At 44.1% G+C, this 18213-nt stretch overlaps 1 protein-coding gene across 1 annotated transcript in view; it reads left to right on the forward strand.

Annotated features, from left to right (window-relative positions):
* cacna2d4a (calcium channel, voltage-dependent, alpha 2/delta subunit 4a) overlaps positions 1–18213 on the forward strand; it is a 435940-nt gene that overhangs the window by 69215 nt on the left and 348512 nt on the right. Inside the window, 1 exon segment of the mRNA XM_067999142.1 lies at positions 9285–9344. Coding sequence (XP_067855243.1) covers positions 9285–9344 — 60 coding nt within the window.

Here is an 18213-nt window from a genome sequence, read left to right on the forward strand (position 1 = left end):
AGCATTAGTGGAATGGTGCCGCAGGTAAGTGCGGGAATGTGTGCGTTGGAGATAATGGCAGCCTCCATTGAGCTTCAAGCACAGCTCACAAATGAGTCCATTCAGGCCATGACAACGGTTGTGTGAACTTTGGATGCCAACTTTTCTGCTGCCTTAAACAGGCAGAAAGATACTTTAGCCATGGCCTTAGAACATGTCACGGATGTGCTGCAAGCTGTTGTCCAGCAGTGTGGTGGGAATGATGTGGCCATGGCCCTGGAGAGGGATAATGGTGAAAGGGGACATGGAAGTGGGGACTCCACTCAAAGCGCTCACACGTCTCACCCATTGCCCCCCCCCCCACCCAAGCCAGTACCCACAGTGCTGCCTCCTCTTCCGATGGCCGAGTTTGCCCCTGCACAGGTGCAGGTAGAGCAGTCTTTGGTGAGGCCCTCGTGGGCTCTAAAACCCAGAGGGCATATGCCAAGAGCATCTCAGCAGTGAGGGCAGGGCCCTGAGCAACCTGCCACTAGCTCTGCTGAAGCCATAGGGGATGTACCATGTAGAAGCAGTAGGAAGAGGAAGGCTAAGGTTTTGTAATCACCAAGGGTATGCACAAGGACGTCTGACAAAATGTCATGTTTTTCATTTATATTTGTTTTCTCTTACATGCGCATTAAATGTTATAATTGTCACTACCACTGCCACATCTTGTCCATTCTTGAATCCCCTTTGTGAAAGCGCCCTTTCATGTGCTTTATCATGAACGCCAAGACATGATGCCACCCATTGGTCGCATTTACAATGGGTGTTTGTGTGGTTGAAGAACTGTTTTGTGCAAGGGGAAGGTGGTGAGTGGGGAGGCTGGTATTGGTGGTGGTGGTTCTTCCAGGTGGTCTGAGTAGTTCACTATCTTCATTTTGCAAACCTCCTTATGAGAACCTATTAGATATGAGTGACTCCCTGGCATTGCGAGCAGCTCTGCCGATGGGTTGCCCATCTTCGTCATCCTCCTCCTCATCGTCATCTTCAATGTGGCCGGCAGATGCAGATGCTTCATGAACAAATAGGACATCCTCCACCTGTAACCCTCTCTGTTGAGTGATGTTGTGCAGGATGCAATGCACAACTATTATTCTGCACACGCTCGCTGGTGAGTACTGAAGTGCTCTCCCAGATCGATCCATGGACCTGAAGTGTATCTTCAGCATTCCAATGGCTTGTTTAATGACAGACCTGGTGCGATGTGACTCTCGTATCGCTGCTGTGCCTCATTGGTGGGGTTTCTCACAGGTGTCATGAGCCACATCTACAGGGGGTGTCCCTTGTCTCCAAGGAGCCAGTCCTCAATTCTGTCTTGTGAATGGAAGAGGGCTGGGATGTTGGACTCATGGAAAATGAAGGAATCATGGCAACTGCCAGGGAATTTGGTACACACCTGCAGAAACCTCTTCGGTGGTCGCAAACCAGTTGTGCATTGATGGACTGATATTCCTTTCGGTTAATGAACAGTCCTGGTTCATGTGCAGGTCCTTGGATTGCTACGTGTGTGCAATCAATTTCGCCTTGCACCCTTGGGAAGCATGCCAGAGAGTTGAAACCCAGGCTTGGGCTAATAAGTGGCAAGTAATATTCGGGCCAGACAAGTGCCAGGCAATGACCATCTTCAACAAGAGAGAGTCTGACCACCTCCCCTTGACATTCAACAGCATTACCATCGCCGAATCCCCTACCATCAACATCCTGGGGGTCACCATTGACCAGAAACTTAACTGAACCAGCCACATAAGTATTGTGGCTGCAGGAGCAGGTCAGAGGCTGGGTATTCTGCGGCGAGTGACTCACCTCCTGACTCCCCAAAGTCTTTCCACCATCTACAAGGCACATGTCAGGAGTGTGATGGAATACTCTCCACTTGCCTGGATGAGTGCAGCTCCAACAACACTCAAGAAGCTCGACACCATCCAGGACAAAGCAGCCCGCTTGATTGGCACCCCATCCACCACCTTAAACATTCAATCCCTTCATCAGTGGTGCACCATGACTGCAGTGTGCACCATCCACAGGATGCACTGCAGCAACTCGCCAAGGCTTCTATGACAGCACCTCCCAAACCCGCGACCTCTACCACTTAGAAGGATGAGAGCAGCAGGCACATGGGAACAACAACACCTGCACGTTCCCCTCCAAGTCACACACCATCCCAACTTGGAAATATATCGCCGTTCCTTCATCGTCGCTGGATCAAAATCCTGGAATTCCCTACCTAAAAGCACTATGGGAGAACCTTCACCACATGGACTGCAACGGTTCAAGAAGGTGGCTCACCACCACCATTAGGGATGGGCAATAAATGCTGGCCTTGCCAGCAACGCCCATATCCCATGAATGAATAAAAAAAAGGGGAAGTTGATGTAGTGGGATGCCCTGGCAAACAAGCCATCCATCACCTGTCATATACACTTATGTACAGATGACCAAGAGACCCTGGAGATGTCACTGGTGGTGCCCTGGAAGGAACGGAGGTGAAGAAATTGAGGGCAGTGGTTACTTTGAGTGAGATGGGCAATGCGTGGCCACCAGGCCGAGCCGAGAGTAGCTCTGCATGAAGGAGTATGCAGATGTCTGCGACCACCTGGCAACTCAATCTGAGCCTGCATAGGCACTGCTCCTCGGAGAGGTCCAGGAAACTCAGCTTCTGCCTGTACGCCCTCTCACGTGAGTAGTGCCTCCTGTGAGGTCGGCCCCTCCATTGGTCCCCTCTCTGCTCTTCTGCAGGTCCTTGTGGTGCACCCCTGTCTTGTGCACCTGCAACTCCCAGAACTGCACGATGTGCCTCCTCCTCAGATGCACTGTGGAATAGATCCATTGTGCCCCCACCCCCATCCTGGTGTTATCAGTTTGAGGGGGTCCAAAATGTAGGTAAATTTGAACTCAAGAATTCTCAGTGTAAACAAAGAAATCTCAGTCTAAACACAAAGAACTCCCTTGTCTGAGAGAACTGAGTGCCTTGCTGTAAAAGCTCACCTTTTATTCACGTGTCAATCACTGGTTTAAAGGTCCAAATGAAGGTCAGCTGCAACTTGCCTCCATTTCTCTGGCATGTTTCAGAGGCCATGGGAGACACGTTCAGGAGAAGTTAAAATGGTTTGTGTAACTCAATACACAAAAGAGTTAATCGCCTTAAGTGGTTTAAATGCCTAAATTGGCCCTTTAAATATCGGCCCACTGGCCAGGTGTTAGAAGGCGCATGCATCCAATCACGTCTGGGTCAAACCTGGAAGTGGGCGTTTTGGAGCTGGGCTGCGGTCCCGCTCTGAAAATGGAGTATTTTCACTGCCCACCCGCCCCCAACCCACCCGTTCTTGAGGGTTAATATTTACCCCAATGGCTTCACTCTTTCCAATTTTTAATTGGAGGAAATTTTGGCTCATCTAGGACTGGATGTCAGACAAGCAGTCTGAAGTCTATGGGCTGGTGGTTAGAAATGTTTCCACAGTTTATACAATCTTGTTGTATGAGCAGCGTGGTTGAGTTGATGATCTTCCTTCCCTGGGATGATGGCATTAGCCTCTGGAACATTGAGTTGATGAGCCCATCCGGTGGCGGGGTAATCTTTTCCACTGGGATCCTCTGTCCTGGCTGGTTAGTACAGCTGTACAGTCTGATTTATATAACCTCTTCCTCTCTGTCCTGAATATACTTTATACTTATAAAGGTACTCTTCTGTATCTGCTAGGTAATGATTACTACAGAAAAAGCCTAAAGAAGTCAAAGAGAATCTTCTTCTAACTAAACAAAGAGAATCTAAGAAAGTCTATGAGAATCTGCTGCGGTGTGCCAAGCACCTTAAATACCTGAAATTCAAGGAAACATCCATTTTCATTTAATGAACTAATCTGCATGTCACGTAGCAGAATGTTCTACCTCTTTTGATGTCAATCACTTTTAATAGTGTCCTGGAAAATTTCAAGTTATGTGGCATGGACAGGCCAGACTATCCTTCTCCCCTCCTGACTTCTGAGTTTCTTCTTTAACAAAGGGTCTAACACAGGACCAGATAAGGCATGACATATTTATGCTTCTTTAATGAGCTAATCCTCAGCACAGCACTTATCTGGCCTCCTTATCACTGATAAGGAATGTTCTCTTTAAGTAAACTTTGGTTTTAGTTTGATTCAATTTCCCAGCTTCAGTTCAACTACTGACTTCAATATGTGTGGCCACCTTAAGCTGAAATTTCATTTTGAGAATATTTTTCATGCCATTTATAGGACATTTCCCTATAATCCCCACCTTGAAAAAAGATATGTCCTTTTTACAAGGGTTTACTTACGCACAATAACATCTGAGGCATGTGTCACTCTACCATTACATATAATGCACGATGGTCATTGAGTACATATATAACAACACTAATACATTCACTAAAACAAGTAACATAATTGGTTTGGGTATACTGGCTATAAAGGCGGCATAGTTGAGTCTCTTTTGACCTGTAATTAGAGGAGTATTGGTAAAATCACGTAATAAATCAAGACTTAACATCAAAATGGATTGAAATCCTTCTCAAACTGGTTATCTTTAATCTTGTCTCCAACCTGGCAGGCTGTTTCATCTCTACAGTGAAGGCATAGTTAAACTCATGCCTGAATCACTTTTGGCCCAAAGCAGGGCTTCAGCTGATTGATATGAACCCACATGTGGCACTTTCTTTTCCTTGTCAGAGGTATTTCTATCTGATAGACCACGGTTGAAAATTTACAGCTAACTCGATACGGTCCTTCCCAACTAGGTAGGAAAATCTCAACAGTCTTGTTTTGCCAGCTGTAATAAAGTAAAACACTGGTATCCCTCTTCATACTCTTTTCAACATGCTCTCCGATCATAATAAACCTTCCTACCAACTGCACTCTTTCCCAAGTTTTCTCGTGGAAATGCAATGATTCCCTGCAGGGTTGTTGTAACTTCTAAATATTGGGTCCCGGTGGCAGGAGCATCAGCTTTAGCTTCTACTGGCTCATATAAGAGATGTAGGGGTAGGGCCATCTGTCTACCGATCATCATCTCAAACGGAGTCACTCCTCCGGATTTATGCAGAGTTGACCTGAGTGCCATCTGCACCAGAGACAATTTAACATCCCAGTCCTTTCCAATAGAGAATATACACTTCCTAAGGCGATTGATTACTGTGCGGTTAATGCGTTCTACCTAACCTGAGGATTGAGGGCGGTAGGCAATATGATGGTTCTGTTTTACTCATAGTGTGTTCCAAATCTTCTGTATCAATTCTGAGGTGAAATAGGATCCGACAGGGACTCCCATGTGCAGAGGCAATCTCCATTGGCTGAATATGTGATTGATCAGCAGGGTGGCAAAAACCACCACTGTATCCTGGGATGCAGTAAACATTCTAACTTTTTAGTAAAAAGACAGATGACTGTGAGAACAGATTTGTTCCCTCTTGCAGACTTAGTCACAGCTCCTACCCAGACTATTTATATATCTGACCAAGGCTGAGGCAAACTCTTCTCCTGTGAAAGGGCCCTATGGTGAGTGGTAGCCAGCTGAAATTTACAACACGCCAAAAACCTTTGAACCTGAGCTTCCAGGTCTTAAAACATGTGGGGCCAAAAGGTAGTCTGCTTGAAGGTTCTATAAGTGGCTCCAACTCCCCAATATGTTCCGCGAGGCTCACCCTGGGAATGCTGGAACATTACCATTCTATGTAGGATTTTCAACCCTCCAGGGTGGTTCTGGAGTTTCCAGGAATTAAAGATTAATCTCCTGGACGCTGATGCGCGTAACCCAGGAGAAAAATCATACAGGCATTAAAGAAATTGTGTTTTTTCAATTTTCATTGAACACTTTTGTTTATTTGTTATAAAAATATGGAAATGGGGAAAAAAGGCTGTTCCACTAGGCAGGGCAGTTGAGGCAGGAGGTCATCTGATGAAACCTCCGGGAATATGTCCAACCAGAGTTGGCAACCCTAATTCTATGGCACAAGGGAATCACCCACTTATAGCGTCCTCCTGTTTTCGGAACATAAACTCAGAGGTGGTTGCGTGTCTGGAACCTATCTTTATTCTGATACATTATTTATAATTCCTAATTTTTCTCAAGATCCTCTGGCTGGATAGGCTATGTCTCAGGGTCGTGAGTATGGAGATGTAGTCTCGCCTCAGGGTAACAACAGCTCTCTGGGCCATCTTCTCAACTTTTCCCTGTTGATTTGTCACCATTACCTCCCTAGTTGCGTCCAGTTTCAATTCCCATTTAATTCCTGTTAAAGCTCCGAATTTAGTTAACTCGGCTGCCTCATTGTTCCCATCCTTGTCTGAAGCTAAGACCTTTGAATGATCTTTCACCATTTTCCAATAAACCTTCATCTCACTTCCTCTAAACAATCTGTTGACTTCCAGTATCAACTCTTAATCACCATTGCCTTTGCTGTTTTCCTTCTCCTAACTTTCCAATAGGGCAAGAATTCTACAAAGCCATTGCATGCATAATTAAAGTCTGGACATATCACCAGCTCCTTGATCCCTTTTTGAATTACAGTTCAGATCACCATCAAGATCCCGGTAATTTCTGCGTATTGGTTGGACCGCAGACCCAACTGATGCATCGCAGGGTTATGGGGATAATCGTTGCGCCATTTTTACTCTGACTTTGGCACACAGTACTCCTTCATGGTGATGTGCACAGCCATCTACGTACACATTGGGCAAACCTACACACCCTTCTTCTTTATAAATGTAATGTTTGCTGTTTGCCGTTGGCAATGGAGCCTGAATTTCTAGTCTTTTTTTCCTTGTGGCCTACCACTGTACAATCATGAGCTTCAGCCAGATCTTGACCAACATCCCTCTTATTACTCTTGGCGTATAGAACTTCCAAAGGAAGTCCCTGTAGCAGCAGCGTTCCAGCAATGATTCTACTACTGGGTACGTTACCCTCATGAACCTTTTTGCTATTTAGAAAGCTCACAGCCTGGTGACAAGTCACCAGGAAATCTTCTGTCCATAGACTTAATTCTAGAAATGCTTAATGGCCCAGTAGACTGCAAACACGGTCTTTTCACAATACTTTTACAACGCCTCACTCTGGGATTTACTGGGATAAGCAATGACCAGACTGGTCATCACATTTGGTGTAATACTGCACGAATGCTTTTCGTGGTACAACCTATTTCAATTTAGTTTTTGTTCTCAGGGTCATGGTAGGCTAGATAGGTAGGGTTGCCAACCCTCCTAGATTGCCCGGGATTCTCCTGGAATGGAGCATGGATCTCCTGGGTATGGCTGCTGGCAGCCCGGGAGATCTTTGCGCTTTAAATTTCCTGCTGCAGCAGCAACCTGCCACCCTGTAACATCATCAGCTGCTGCTGCAGAGAACCCTCCAGCTTGGTGACATCAACCCCCTCCTTTAAGATGCTCCTTAAAACCTATCTCTTTGATCAAGCTTTTGGTCACCTGTCTAAATATCTCTGTGTGGCTCAGTGTCAAATTTTGTTTGATAACGCTCCTGTGAAGCTGCCTTGGAGACATTTTACTATGAAATGCTGGGGCCAGTAGCTGCCATTAACTTTATGAAGAGAAATGGTGCAGGCAGTGTCAGCCACTAACTTTCTAAGGAGAAATGCTGGCACTCAGTGGCACACAAAGGCGCTACATAAATGCAAGTTGTTGTTGTGGTTGAATATGACTGCCTAGATAGTGAGTGTTGGCAGTCTACTTGACTGCAGAGGTCATCACAGCTGAGCCCCATCCTGTTCTCTCATGATGCCTGCACATACCCACTTACCAGCAGTGTCCACTGGATAGCAATGAGGAGTTTGAACCCCTGCCGATCTTTCCCCTCCCTAACAATGCAATACGGAGACCAATTGTAGTGCGAGACTGCTACCCTGAGATCAGCATGACCTCCTATTCTTGGTAATTAGCTAACATTCTGGAACGCAGAAGTTCATCGACATTTAGATTGCTGTGAATCAGATCCCTGCAATTCCCTGGCTGAAGCCATTCCTAGTATTTACCCTTCCTTTGTGTAATGATGTTTTTTTGCATCTCCTGAGCACTCCTGTGCACCTAATGTTCCCCAACTAAAAGTGTGATTGAACGGGTGATGTCTCTGCTGGGCTGTATCTAGGATGCATCATGAGCTTGCTGCTCGGAGGCGGGAGCAGCCAAATCCAGCAGTTAAGTGCTTTTTATAGCACTGCTTGTGGGCCAGGAGGAGCAGGCGTGCTTCCCCCGGGCTACTCAAGCAAATCTTCCGCCATGATCGGCTGACCCTCAACCCCCACCAAACCCACAATCTCTCCCAGTCCCCCCTCCTCCCAATTGCCAGTCCGAACCCCCCAAACTCCCAGTTGCCAGGGACCATCCAAAACAATGTGTGGCTTTCTTCTTTGTTTAAGTTCCTTACTTGCATGCACATTTCAGTATTAATTTTATTCTATGTTTGGCTCCTATGTTCAGGATTTAAAAACATACCACGGATCTTAGGGTTTTAGTGCTTAAAAACAACAGCTGTCCCTTTGAATACACAAGTCTTTTCAATACAGTACTGTGATCAGTTTAAGGAAAATCAGATTTCTGATGATTTAGTTTTATTTTCTAATATTTGCCTTAATTTTTATTCACTCATAGTTACACAGCTGAAATCAGTAACTCTTTGGTGGATTGTGAGCAAGAACTTGCCATTCTATGCCACAGACTGTTGCCATTCTAATCTGCTGTGCCAGCATTTCTCCTTAGAAAGTTAATGGCTGACATTGCCTACACCATTTCTCTTCATAAAGTTAATGGCAGCCATTGGCCCCAGCATTTCTTATTATAAATCTAATGGCCAGAGCTAATTAATACTGCTTTTCTTAAAGTTAGTAGCCAGCAATGCCTTCACAAAGTTAGCGGCCAGTGCTGCCCAACATTTCTCCTTATTAAGCTAGTGGTCTCATCAATTCAGAGTAAAATTACGTTCTCATTCTAAATAAAAAGCAAAAAAACTGCAAATGCTGTAAATCTGAAACAAAAACTGAAACACTCAGCAGGTCAATCAGCATCTGTGGAGAGAACAGACAAGATAACATTCCAGGTGTAACCCTTTATCAGAACAGTTCTGATAAAGGGTTACACCTGGAATGTTATCTTGCCTGTTCTCTCCACAGATGCTGATTGACCTGTTGATTGTTTCCAGCATTTTCTGTTTTTGTTTTAGGTTCAAATTCTAGTGTGGAGCTGAACAATGTGGGTATAAAAAAGAAGGCAACAATAAATTTACTTTTTTTTTCTGTGCAGAGACTAGTAAATGCTGCTGAAGAAGCTGATTTATACCACAAGTACGATATGGATTTTGAGGTGAGTGCACTGACCATGCACCAGAGCTAAAAGGATATTTTTAAATTATAAGTAAAAAATAGCACTCATATGTGTAATTGTCTGAATTTACCCTGATACTAAGACCCATCCCTCTGATTTTCTGTTTGGTACTGAGCTTTAGGACCCCTTTTTGTTAAGACTTCTATATAACTAGCTGAATAATCACCTTTGTAAAGCTCGAGTAAATTAGAATCATATAGCACAGAGGAGGCCATTCAGTCCATCATGCCTGTGCTGGCTCTTTGAAGGAGATTTCCAATTAGTCCCACTGCCCTGCTTTTTCCCCATAGCCCTGTAATTTTTTCCTTTTCAAGCACATATCCAATTCCCTTTTGAAAGTTACTATTGGATCTGTTTCCACCATCCTTTCAGGCAGTGCATTCCAGATCATAGCAAGTCGCTACGTAAAAAGAATTCTCATCTTTTCTTCTGGCTACCGATCCTCCTGCCAGTGGAAACAGTTTCTCCCTATCTACTCTATCAAAACCCTTCATAATCTTCTCTGCTCTAAGGAGAACAATATGAGCTTCTCCAGTCTCTTCACATAACTGAAGTCCCTCACCCCTGGTACCATTCTAGTAAATTTTCTCTACACTGTCTCCAAGGACTTGACATCCTTCCTAAAGTGTGGTGCCCAGAATTTGACACAATACTTCAGCTGTGGCCTAACCAGTGATTTATAAAGGTTAAGCATAACCTCCTTGCTTTTGTACTCCATGCCTCTATGTATAAAGCTCAGGACCCCGCATGCTTTTTTAACAGCCATATCAACTTGTCCTGCCACCTTCAAAGATTTGTGTATGTGAACCCCCAGGTCTCTCTGTTCCTGCATCCCATTTAAAATCGTACCATTTAGTAAAATTCTCAAATAAATGATAAATGCAAAAGATTTCAGTTCTGAAGTCACAATGTCAACATTTCAAATATATTTGAATTATGAAATTTAAAAGTTATTATTAATATAATATTTAAATGATTTTAAGTGCTAAATTACACTTTAAAGTTGATTGCCATATCTTATTGTGCTCCTTGTTCTCAGTGGAGCACACTCCTGGTTATGTTTTTTGGCTTTTAGCCAAATCTCTCGCATTATCTGTTCAATTTATATCCATATCCATTGAACTTGTTATTTTATAAGAGTGTTTCCTGCAATACTAATTATTAATGGGATCTGCCTTAATCCTTTTATTTGTGCTGTGTTGTGTAGAAATTCATCCGGACAATCTAACATTCTGCCTTGAGTTTTCCTTAAAAGCTGAAACTTAATTAATCTGCTTTGTAACAAATTTTGTCAATGTGTTTTTAAATGATTGTCATCAGAAAAAGTAACAGAATAAGAATGTGAGACTCTTATCAGAACACTGGGGTTTCAAAATGCCAAATGAATTGCTTAAAGATTTTGTCAAATGTTAAGGAGATTCCCTATAAATGAAAATAGAAAACTAGTTAGCATGTGGAGTCAGGGAACAATTAGCAGAATGGATAGCAAGCTGGCTACAAAACACAAAACAGAGAGTAGGGGTTAAGGGTAGTTACTCAGACAGGCAAAAGATGGGAAGTGGTATTCCACAGAGATCGGTGCTGGGACCACTGTTGTCCACCATTTACATAAATGATTTGGACTCGGGAATCAGAAGTACTATATCAAAATTTGCGAATGGTACCAAATTGGGGAGTATAGTTAATACTAAGGAAGACTGTGACAAAATGCAAGAAGACATTAATAAACTTGCAGAATGGGCAAATGAATTTCAATATAGATAAGTATGAGGTGGTGCATTTTGTTAGGAAGAATAAGGAGGCCACATGCTCCTTGAAAAATAAGATTCTAAATGAGATAGAGGAGCAAAGGGATCAGGGGTACAGATTCACAAATCATTAAAAGTAGCTACACAGGTTATAGAGGGATAGAATTGAAAAGCAAAGAGGTTATGTTAAACGTGTAAAGAAACATGGTTAGACCACACTTAGAGTACTATACACAGCTCTAGTCTCCATATTATAAAAAGGATATAGAGGCACTGGAGAAGGTGCAAAAAAGAGTCACAAGGATGATAGCAGAACTGAGAGGTTATACCTATCAGGAAAGGCTTGGGTTCTTTTCTCGAGAAAAGAGGAGGCTGAGGGCACTTAGAAAATCATAATATGATTAGGTAGAGTCAACATGGTTTTATGAAAGGGAAATCGTGTTTGACAAACCTATGAGTTTTTTGAGGATATAACTAGCAGGGTAGATAAAGGGGAATCAGTGGTTGTCGTATATTTGGATTTTCAAAAGGCATTCGATAAGGTGATTTTCAAAAGGCATTCGATCTTGTTACACAAGATAAGGGCTCATGGGGTTGGGGGTAACATATTAGCATGGATAGAGGATTGGTTAATGGACAGAAAACAGAGAGTAGGGATAAATGGGTCATTTTCAGGCTGGCAGGCTGTAACCAGTGGGGTGCCTCAAGGATCGGTGCTTGGACCTCAGCTATTTACAATCTACATTAATGACTTAGATGAAGGGACCGAGTGTAATGTATCCAAGTTTGCGAACAATACAAAGCTAGGTGGGAAAGTAAACTGTAAGGAGGACATAAAGAGTCTGCAAGGGGGTGTAGGCAGGTTAAGTGAGTGGGCAAGAAGGTGGCAGATGGAGTGTAATGTGGGGAAATGTGAAGTTATTCACTTTGTTAGGAAGAATAGAAAAACAAAATATTTTTTAAATGGTGAGAAACTGTTAAATGTTGGTGTTCAGAGAGACTTAGGTGTCCTCATACAAGAAACACAAAAAGTTATCATGAAGGTACAGCAAGCAATTAGGAAAGCAAATGGAATGTTGGCCTTTATTGCAAGGGGGTTGGAGTACAAAAGTAAGGAAGTCTTACTACAATTGTACAGGGCTTTGGTGAGACCTCACCTGGAGTACTGTGTACAGTTTCGGTCTCCGTATCGAAGGAAGGATGTACTTGCATTAGAGGCGTTGCAGCGAAGGTTCACTAGATTAATTCCTGGGATGAGAGGGTTGTCTGATGAGGCGAGTTTGAGTAGAATGGACCTATACTCTCTGGAGTTTAGGAGAATGAAAGGTGATCTAATTGAAACATAAAAGATTGAGTGGGCTTGATAGGGTAGATGCTGCGAGGTTGTTTCCCATGGCTGGAGAGTCTAGAAATAGGGGCCATAGTCACAGGATAAGGAGTCGGCCATTTAAGACTGAGATGAGGAGGAACTTCTTCACTCAGAGGGCTGTGAATCTTTAAAATGTTCTACCCCGGAAGGCTATGGATGCTGAGTCATTGAATATATTCAAGACTAAGATCAATAGATTTTTGGACTCTAGGGGAATCAAGGGATATGGGGATTGGGTAGGAAAGTGGAGTTGAGGCCGAAGATCAGCCATGATCTGATTGAATGGCGGAGCAGGCTCAAGGGGCCGTATGGCCTACTCCTGCTCCTATTTCTTATGTTCTTATGCTCTTATGTTAATGTGTCAAATGCCCTGTTTCTGTACTGTACTTTCCATGTAATTCTATGTAAAACATATAATGACACAAATGTTTGATAGGATTAGGCTCATTAACAATTAATAAGTCATCAAATCTAGCATTGTGTAGATGACAGAATTTGTGATAACAAATTGAGGCTGTAATCTGAAGGAAAATATCTTCATAGTATATGTAGCCCAATTCCAAAACCATCAGAAATGTGATTGTATTTCTATAAACCTCACATTAAACAATTAGTGGATATAATCTTTGTATTATGGCAACTTAATTATTCATTCAGTAGTACAATTGCAACAAAACAATGGAAATATTCTACAAAAACCATACGCATTTCACACAAAATTGATTAGTCTTCTAAAATTTGGTGATGAATTGAATATATTTTACATAACATATCAAGACAAGGGGCTCAATGTTACCAGGGCTAAGGGTTCGCAGCGGGGGGGGGCTATTGGGCGCGTGGGTAACGCCCCCGGTGAAATTAGTCAGCCACCCGCGCGATCGCAGCCCAATTGGATCCACTTACCTGGTCTTCCGGGTTCCCCACTGCTGATCTGCGCGTCGGGCAGACTCAGCATGCGCAGTAAGATCTGTCAGCTGGAGGAGCTCTATTTAAAGGGGCAGTCCTCCACTGACAGATGCTGCAACAAATAGAAAAAATTACAGCATGGAGCAGCCCACGGGGAAGGCTGCTCCCAGTTTAATGATGCCTCACTCCAGGTATCAATACATGGGATGAGGAGGAGGGGGAGGATAGAGTTCTTCCCCCCCCCCCCCCCCCCCCGGCGGGTGGGAGGAAGCGGCCTGCCTCTGCCACCAGGAAGGCCTGGCTCGAGGTGGCAGAGGAGGTCACCTGCACCACCAACATATCGCCCACCTGCATACAATGCAGGAGGCGCTCCAATGACCTCAGTAGGTCAGCCAAAGTGAGTACACTTACTCATTCCCCTACCCTCCATCTGCCACATCACTGCCCCCTCCGCACACCTCCTTCTGCACTGCCAACACTACTCTGTCACATCACCCCTCATACCCACTCAAACCTCATCCTCATCTTACCTGCACTTACTCACCTCGCCAGTACTCATCCCGCCACTACCACTCAACCCAATCCTCATACAATCTCATGGCTCTATCTCATACTCACCCTCTCGTGCATCTCTTTCACGGTCAGCCTCACTCAACCTGCCACTACCTGTGCTGCAGCCACAGGGCATGCATCAGATATGTGCAGTAGGCAGCGTAAGGCAAATGTGTCGTGAGCATGAAGGGGATGCACAAGGGTGTTTGAGGGTATGTCATGGTTGTTACTTCTATTTAATTTCTGACCAACTCACATTACATATTATATTGGCACCACTACTGCCATGTCTTTGCGAATCTTGTCTGGTTTGTGCAATAATGCCCTTTCCTGAGGATCACTATGAAGACCCACAACTGATGCCACCCATTGTGTCACTGCAGAGTGGGTGTAGGTGTATTTGCAGGGCTCTTTTGTGCAGACGGCGGAGAGACGGCGGCGACGTCCCCGGTTGCACCCTGGAAGGATGCGGAGGAGAAGTTGTTGAGGGCAGCGGTGACTTTGACAGCGACAGGTAAGAAGATGGTGCTCGGGCCAGCCGGGAGCAGCTTGGCATGAAGGAGGCTGCAGATGTCCACGACTCCATGTCGAGTGACTCTGAGCCTCCGTGTGCACTGCTGCTCAGAGAGGTCCAGGAAGCTGAGCCTCGGTCTGTGGACCCTGTGGCGAGGGTTGTGCCCTCTGCGACGCATCTCTCTCTGCGGTAGCCCTCCCTCCTGCTGTGCAGGTGGATGTGTCACAGCACTCTGTTGTGGAGCTCCACGTGTCAGAGGTGGATGGCGAGGCTGGTGAGGCTGGTGGTGCTGTTCGCCCTCCGAGGAGGTCATGACTGCAGCTACAGCAGCCCCCATCTGAGGGGGTCCGCAAGGTAGGTACATGTCTCCGGACATGTACCTACAGGTCCATTTGAACTGGGAGCGTTTCCCCCAGTATGGGAAACAGTCCTAGTTTGCTATAAAATCCCACCCCTCCTCACATAATCCCTTAATCAGGTCAGTTAATGACCTGAACAAGCAAGATAAATACCTTCAAGTGGAACCCCGCTGGCTTTAATTGCCTGCGGGATTCTCACCAGCGGGGGCTGCGCGCGCACGCCGGCGCGTCAGTGGGGAACTCGGAAGTGGGTGGGTTGGAGTTGGGCTCCGGTCCCGCTCCGGGATTCTCCGATTTTTGGAGCCCCCCTGCCAGGAACGCACCCGATAGCGGGTGCTAAAATGATGCCCAAGATAACTGGAGTACTTTACACTAAATTGGGAATGTTTTATTAACCATTATACATTTCTCAAGCGTTATCTACAACGTGAGTGAACGGCAAGTGGTTTGGTCTGTTGGAATTCTGTACAATGGGAGTGAATGGGGAGGGATTTACTCCATTGAAATTTTATAAATAGAAGTGAATGGATAGGATTTTGTCCATTAGAAGTCTATAGCTAGGATGTATTTAAATTTACATCAGAATTTTGTTCCTGTGCACTAGGTGGCATAAGAGCAGAGTAGAGCCAGAGGCAGCTGCAACACAGCTGTCTCATGTAACTGACCCTGGTCATTCACCTGGGATCAGCTATAACATATTCAATTTGTACCTCATTCCAAGTACACAACTGGGAACTGTCATGATGACATGATTACTGTGTTGTCACAGCTCTTTCCTAATTCACAACTGGGAATTATCATGCTGGTTCAGTTGTGCTATTTACATCACATTGCAGGTACAGTGACACAATGATTCACTACCATGTTAGTATGATTACAATGGTATCTCAACTCATTCCACGTATGTAATAATAGTATGATGATACATTTACTGTGATAGTCACACTTTATTCTAAGTATGATTGGGAATTAATTTCTTACCATGATTCTTCAGTTAATCACACATCAATTCAAAATTGATAAAAGTGATTATCATTTTGGTTTGATTACTGCACTATACACAACTCATTCCCAGCAGCAAGTGGGGATGACTATGATAGTACAATGACAGGGTTAATCACATTTCATTCCATCATTCGAGTAGGGTACTTCACTGATTAAATGATTGCAGTATACCTCACCCCTTACTCCAAGCACACTTTAGAGTAAATTAATTAATTCACTACCTTTCTTTGACTGCGCTCAAAGAGAGCATTGGTTGAAGGCAGGGCTACAATATTGTAGCCCCAGTTCTATGACCCACGCCCCCTTCAAGCGCGGGTCCCCAGTGGGAGCATGGGATCGGTGTATTTATCTTATCAGGCGATTGGTAGACGGGTGCCCAGGAATGTTTCACTTACTCACAAGTACAATTTTCATATAAATGGAGAAAGATTAGTGGTTGGAAATCAATTTTGATAAAAATGGACTTAATGCGATTGTATATAAAAATGAGAATAATTAGTGCTCATCAAGATGTGCAACACTGGAGAATGGACCTTTTTCTACTTTTTCACCTTGGGTCAATCTTTAGTATTCTTGGGTCAGGTTGAACACTGACTCAGATGTTGGCTCCCTCCACATTATCCCAATTGTATTTTTGGAACCGAGTTCAGAACAGCTGTTTCTGTTAGTGCCACAGTATGGACAGTTTTGTGCCATAGATTTGGAATCGTATTGACATCACACAAACTCATTTTAGTCAAGACTCCTTCGGAGAATAAGATCTTTTATGCCACCAGCCTGTAAGAAAGCTGGTATCCTGACAAATATATGCCGAGGAACCGGATGAATCCTTATTAAGGAACCGTCTGGGGTTTTACCTCCCAACCTAGGTCTAGGGATGAATGATGCCTGCCTCGATTTCTGAACTGTCTTACATTTAACCCAGTTTGGATCAAAATTAATTTAATTTACTAACCCTGGGTTAGGTTACCCTCATGCTGCTGAGTGAGTAAATTAACTTTTTCTTGGTAAATCATCAAGGAAGAGGCCAGGCCATGTCATGCACTAAACACTGTTTATTGGTTACTAATCACAACTTAAAGTTAAACTTGGGTGCACGAATGCTTAATAGACATGCGTAAGTGTAATCAGAATTATCTAATAGTTGAGCAACAAATCATTAATGGACAGAGTTACTTAACAAAACAAGTAGCAAGGCAATTCATCTATCACTGTAAATCAGCATTAACTATAGGAGAACCAGAGTCTGAGATTATAAATTGGTGAGATTACTTTAAAACTCATTCCTTAGATAGTTGACAAGTTAACAGCTTTGATTTGCCAGTCTATTAAATAGCTCAGTCTACATATGTGATTAACAATGTTCAGAGCTTACACAACCTCGTCTTTACGAGCGGCGTGGTTGAGTCAATCTCCTTCCTTCCCTGGGAAGCAGGCGTTACCTTTCGCAGTGATGAGTCGACGAACCCCTTTGTGGCAGTGAGGTTCTCCATGCCACTTGGATCTTCAGTTCGGTTCTGACTGAAGATACCTTAATCACAAGTGACAAGATCTGAGTTGGTTTCACTCCAACCTTCCTCTGATCTCGAGTACTTATAAAGTTAAGTAACACTTCTCTCAGCTTACATTTGGCTGGTGCAGCCTCAGAAGCTAAGTTGTTTTGTTCCTTGTCCTAATACCTGTAAAGGCATTTTCTGTGTCTGCTTGGTTAAGGTTCTTGCAGAACGTAGAAAACCAAAATGAACTAACAGAGACTGCTACTTCTACAAAGACAGAGAGAGACAAGTTGCTTTCTCTAGGTAAAGACTGTCTACCATTGCTACAACTATTGACTACTGATTGTCTAATACTGATCAACCTGAGGGGTGCAGAGCCTGTATTTTTATATCTTGATTTAAAAGGGAAGTTTTAAAAGGAATGTCCCTACATTCAATTAACCAATCAGGATCACAATGGTGCCAGAAGGTCTCGCTCCCCTTCTGCCATTAAAACCTGATAAATGTCATTGAGTCACTGGGCCTGGCTTTTCCCCCAGCAAGACGGACTTTGGCATAGAAATTGGGTTGGATAGTGCCTGTTTTTCAAATGCTACGTGGCCTCCTAAGTCCCCAAAATAATGGGCAGGAAGTGCGCCACCTGCCATATTGGGTAAGGACAAACAAGAGGCATCCTTTACCCATGCCTCAAGCAGGCATTAGGCCCTTTGCATATGTAAATAAGGGCCTAATACCTGCTTGAGGTCCCTGCTGCAACATTGGTTTGCCCTGCACTCAGGGAAACCAACCCTATAGATCACCTGCAGAAAAATGTTAAGTTACTTTACTGTGAACCACCCTCCAGATCTCCACCGCTCCTGGCCCTGACCTCAAGGCTCCCTGCGATCTCTGCACCTGAA

Source organism: Heptranchias perlo, chromosome 18, assembly GCF_035084215.1.
Source record: "Heptranchias perlo isolate sHepPer1 chromosome 18, sHepPer1.hap1, whole genome shotgun sequence".
In the NCBI taxonomy this organism is placed as follows: Eukaryota; Metazoa; Chordata; class Chondrichthyes; order Hexanchiformes; family Hexanchidae; genus Heptranchias; species Heptranchias perlo.